Below are 5884 nucleotides of genomic sequence, written 5' to 3' on the forward strand. Positions count from 1 at the left end.
ATGCCCTTATTTAAACTTAATAATATGGTAAAATCAAATGAAAATAAAAATAAATAACAAATCTTTTGTTTACAAAATAGCCTTCTACAAGTAAAGAGAAAGAGTTGTATCAAGAGAGGAAAGAAAAAAGTAATACAGTGAAGGAGAGGCAGAGAGAGTAATAGCCATGATTGAGAGAGTGAGAGAAAATAATGACCCTTTGAGAAAGTAGTGTGGAGTGTATCTTCTGTTCTCAACATATGAATGAGAAAGGAAGGGGCGAATAAAGTAAAAGACAGCCATTCAACTTCGTGTGAGTATATGTATGTACGTGTGTAAATGTAAAAAGGAAGGTATGTGAAGGTTTGTGTGTGTATGCATGTGTGTGGGAATGTATGAGTTCCAGCATAATGGAAACGTACAACTCTGAAGATAAAAACTGACATCATTCCAATTTTGTGTATGTGTATGTATGTGTGTGATTGGGAAATATTTGAATGCTTGTATCTGTGATTGTTTTGTACTCCATTTTGTATCTTGTTTAAATAACAATTAGCTATCAATTATAAACAGCACGGGGTCAGCTAATAAATAAATACAGAAATAACAAAATGGTAGTAAGATAATTAAATGAATTAAATGTAAAAATCCGCTGACTCACAAACACAGATGGACCAAAATTAAAATACTCACAATATCTTAAAAATTAAATTTAAAGAAAAAACCAAGCTAAAGGAACCAATGAGAGTAGTAAAAAAAACCAAAGGGTGAAACCGAAATTATCAAAATCTCAAAAACCATTAAATCATAAAACCATTAAAAACAACCATTAAATCATAACATAAAATAATAACAAAACCTTATTTAAAATTTTTAAACACGCATTTATTCTTATGAACAGAGAAACAACCCCTTTCAGATTTAGAGTTTAGCATCCTTCTTCTAGAAAACAGAATCTAAAATAATTCCTCAGAACAAACAAGGCACAACTTATTAACAATCCTATAAATATTTGTGTGTGTATATCATCATCATTGTTTAACGTCCACTTTCCATGCTGGCATGGGTTGGACGATTTGACTGAGGACTGGCAAACCAGATGGCTGCACCGGGCTCCAATCTGATCTGGCAGAGTTTCTACAGCTGCATGCCTTTCCTAATGCCAACCACTCCAAGAGTGTAGTGGGTGCTTTTACGTGACAGTGGCACAAGGGCCAGTCAGATGGTACTGGCAACGGCCATGCTCAAATGGTGTTTTTTACATGCCACCTGCACAGGAGCCAGTCCAGCGGCACTGGCAATGACCTTGCTTGAGTATTTTTTCACATGCCACTTGCACGAGTGCCAATCAGCTGCGCTGGCAACGATCACGCTTAGATGGTGTTCTTAGTGCTCCATTTCTCCATTTTTTTCGTCCTTGTTTTTGTATACATTAGTTTGCTTTCTTCCAAAGAATCTAGTGCTCCTAGCTTTGATTTTCTGGTGGTCAGCCAGATTAGAGTAGTCTTGGCCAAGGCTGAAAAGATGATCTTGTACTCGACCGAAGATTGAAAGCTCCGAATGACCCGTCCTTGTGTTTCCCTGACATTTTTTGTATTGTCTAACTGTCCGAATGTTTTGGTGTTGCCCATTATGTTCTTGTTCCATTTTTTGTTTTGTTTATATATATATATATATATATATATATATATATATATATATATATATATATATACACACATATAATTAGAACATGGAGAAACCACAGATTAAGAAACACATTGATTGGACCACATATATAGCTTATTTTGAATACAAAGCATGATATAACAAAATAGGTGATGTAACATATCTTATGGCTGTTTCTGTTTGGTTACCAAAATGCTGTCTATAAGTAAATGCGAGAATAAAGTTCTTCATCTTCATAGGGCATTCAATTTAAGGCAACAGAGATTCATCAGAGTAAAAAACAAGAGCATACAATATAAACAAAGGGAAGAAGTAAAAGGAAAGAAAACATGGCCTAGACAAATGGTCTGGAAGCCCCAATATGTTAAGAACATATAATATACCATCAAGGGGCTAACAGGGTCTGTAGGTAAAAGAGTGAACTAGTAACGGTCTAGGGAATACTACAATTTATTACTGGGTAGGTGCAATTTGAAGGGGTGGGGTTCAGTATGTTTGAAAAAAGAAGTTATCAAGAAACTATATATATGGAAAATACTAACATGATATCAAAGGGTGATACCTATGCTAACAGAGTAAACTCAAGAAAAAGTAAGCCACCAACGGAGCCACAAATGCAAAATATAAGTTAGTCCTAGAGCGCACAATGTTCCTGAATGTCGGCAATGGTCTTCCTCGGTCACATATATATATATATGTATATTCAAATTTGTGTGTGTATACATACATATATATATCGTCATATTTGTGTATATAAATATATATATTCATATTTGTGTGTGTGTATATATATATATATATATATATATATTTCAATTTGTAGCTTAGAATTAGCTTGATTGCGTCTTCATATGAACATATACTTCTTAAACTTTCAAAAGTAGTTTATCTCATGATTTTAGGGGGTTTTTTCATTGTCATTTAACTGTCTGATATTTAATATTTTAACATTTCAGTTATAGATATTGATTTTTGTCAGTTCTTCATTTATATGCAATACACTGTCAGCTTACTGTCAATTGCTTTTGGCACTATATTATTCTTTTATACTAATGTATTTTCCATTTTGGTAATTTTTGCTGTAAATATACAAATGCTGCGTTCTAGAAGTTTAACTATTAGTGAGTACTTATAAGAAATCAGAACTGAAATATCAGTCGGTTTCTCAGTTGGACATAACATTTGGAATTTGCATGGGAACATGAAATTAAATTGTGTAACCTTCATGCCTTTCTCAAAGACATTGTAAAGGAGGAGAAACACTTCCATTCTGGAATCAAAAGCGTCTCACACAAAGCCAAAAAGCATATCTATATCTTGAGAAACACTAGATAGTGTAAAGTAGAATCTTCTGGAATCCTCTGAAGAAACTGATAATGGTCTGAATAGACAAAATATCAATCAAAAGATGAGCAAAGGAGGAAAAGTGTTCTTTTGGCTACAAACTAGTGATTTACATCACCTTTTCCTCTTTTTCTCACTCACAAACTAACTGCAAGGCTTGAAATTTTAAACTCTACACTACTTGCTGCAAATGGATTTCATGTATCTTTCATTCAAACCTTATAACATATTTTTTACTTAACAGAAATATGTTAACATAATTATTATTTTACCTGAGATTATGGAAATTTTCCTTCTCTGAAGTTGATGTTTAGTATATGCTATGTTTGTGTGGTTACATGATTGGAATGTTTTATATCCTGCCACAGGCTGGTATAGATAAATTATGCAGCAGAAGTTTAATCAATGTGTTCACACAACATACTTCATGAGACTACCAAAATGCTCTCTCTCCGACAACTACCAACTAGTACCGACCACTACTCTTTATAAGAGTTCGGGTAGTCCATTCATCCAGTACCCCAGGGGTGTCAATGACTCTCGCCACAACATCTCCACCTTTGAGATTGACTTCCATTGGAAGTTAATATTATTTTTATTTATTTTTCTTTCATTACAGTTCCCTTTTTGAGATTTTCCTCCTAGAGAAGTTTAATATTTCTTCAGTTTAAGCACTACTTCCAACTGTTCTGTTTGCTTTCTGTTTCTTGTGCTGCTCTGACTAGGTTCGATTTTTTGTGCTGTTGGAACATCAAAGGTGTCATAGAATACTTCCGTGGTTATCTCTTATCTTTTTTCCATATGTCTATATTTTAGCTGGTTTAAATTCCTTTTGTGTTCCCATTTGTCACCTCTTATCATAAATATCATTTTACCTATTCTTTTTGTTACTACTCTGTCTTCCCGACCTTGTGTTCCATTTTTATATATTTTGAAAAATACCTTGTCACTGATATAATAGACTTTGTCATATTTTTAGTGTTTTCCCTATTTGTTTTTCTTACTGGTAGCAGTTTGTCAAAAATTGACTTTATTTTTTGAGCAAACATTAATTCTACAGGTGACTTACTTGAAAAAACGTTTGGGCTCGGTGTTATCCTATAAACCCTCAAGAATTGCACCAATGCTGTGTCATCGACTACCATGTTTCTTGATTTCTTTAATGCTCTTGTAATACTTCGACCGTGCGAACCAAAGGAGATGGTGACGTAGACGGTAAAGGCTCCTTTTTACCATGTCGCACGGTCAAACACAAAATAACATAATACAAGATAGAAGGCTCGTCGTGAGATATGAGCCATAGTGCCAGTAAAAGAACTTAGGACAAACTCAACCGTTAGATATATAATGAGAATAAATTTATTAACAAAGTGAAACTGTTTGTCTGTGTGCGCGTGCATGCAGCATATAAAATTAACACAGTAGATAAATCAGGCCTTGATGTACAAGAGAAGGTATACAACAATGTTAAGTGACAGACAGTCATATAAGCAATAGTGTGTGTACAATAAGTGAGAGTACAAGTGTGCATGTGAATGAGAGGAAACACAGAACATAGAAAGAGTGTCTGTAACATAGACAGTAAAAGGTCTCAAATAGAGAAAACCAGTTCATATAAGAGTTACACAAGGAGATAGAATATTCATACACAGGAAGTTGTGGCCAAGGAGCAGAGCTGTAGTATCACACTATGTGTGTTGAGCGTCGAATGCTGCGACCTGTGTTACCTGGTATAGTATATTCTCGCTGGTTAGTTCTGATTGTTGATCGTGAGTGGAAACATCCACTCAAACAGGGTCAAGATAAAACTGCGCTTGTTGATGTTGGTGTTGCTGGCAACAACAATGGTAGACAGTGCATTGGTGGTGTAGACGTCGGCGCTGGAACTGGCTGTAGCTGTGTTCTGTATATGTGTGGTCAACGACCAGACCTGTGAGAGATCTGAAATCAAAGACAGTATGTGTGGTCAACGACCAGACCTGTGAGAGATCTGAAATCGAAGACGTGTGTCGTCGTTGGATCGGGCTTATTTATAGGCAAAAAAGGGCTCACCGGAAACCCAGTAAAACTCTCTATCACATGACTTATCTGAAGCCGTCGATTGGATGTAATGCCCCCTTAGCAAGCAGAACAAGGGGACAATTGCCACGCAAAATAAGAACCAATCAGGATGGTGGACAGAAGGGTCCAAGGCAACCGAAGGCTAGATGTTAGCAGCTTCATTATCATTTGTGATTGAATGCCCGAGAGAGAGAGAGGTTTCACTACACTCTTTTAAATGTCTTCACAAACCTTTCCACTTGCCCATTAGATCTTGGGTGATATGGTGGAGTAGTAATATGTTCAATTGAGTACATCTTGCAAAGATTCTTAAATTCATTCACCGTGAATTTTGTATCGTTATCAGAGACTACGGTATCTGGGACACCATACCTAGCAAAAAGTTCATGCAGAAATTCGACTGTTACCATGGATGTTGGTTTGCTACATTTACACATTTCTGGCCATTTAGTAAAGCTATCTACCACTACTAGATAATATGATTGGTTTAACGGTCCTGTGAAGTTTATGTGTATTCTGGACCATGGAATATCGGTTTTGGGCCAAAGTTGAAATTTTATAGGTGGTGACTTTGCTGCAAGAACACATCCTCTGCAGGATTTTACTAGCTTCTTGATATCTAGATCCATTTTTGGCCAGTAAACATAACTCCTCATAAGCAATTTCATTCTAGAATTCCTGGATGTCCAGTGTGGAATTCCTTTAACATTCAACCTTGTAGTGGGATAGGCATTACCACCTCCTGTACATACATAAGCACATTATCACATCAAATACAATTTCGAAACCATGTTATGTCCAGCAACATGTATTTTCTTATATGTTTCTCCTG

The 5884-nt window shown here is 35.7% G+C and overlaps 1 protein-coding gene across 1 annotated transcript in view; it reads right to left on the reverse strand.

The window, feature by feature from the left end:
• The window catches only part of LOC106874700 (uncharacterized protein K02A2.6-like), a 9951-nt gene extending 4270 nt beyond the window's left edge, over positions 1 to 5681 (reverse strand). The window contains exon 1 of the mRNA XM_014922511.1: positions 5284 to 5681. Within this exon, the coding sequence (XP_014777997.1) occupies positions 5284 to 5681 (398 nt within the window). The remainder of the gene's footprint in view (positions 1 to 5283) is intronic.
• Between the last annotated feature and the right edge of the window lie 203 nt (positions 5682 to 5884).

This window comes from Octopus bimaculoides, chromosome 4 (genome assembly GCF_001194135.2).
Source record: "Octopus bimaculoides isolate UCB-OBI-ISO-001 chromosome 4, ASM119413v2, whole genome shotgun sequence".
Classification (NCBI taxonomy): Eukaryota; Metazoa; Mollusca; class Cephalopoda; order Octopoda; family Octopodidae; genus Octopus; species Octopus bimaculoides.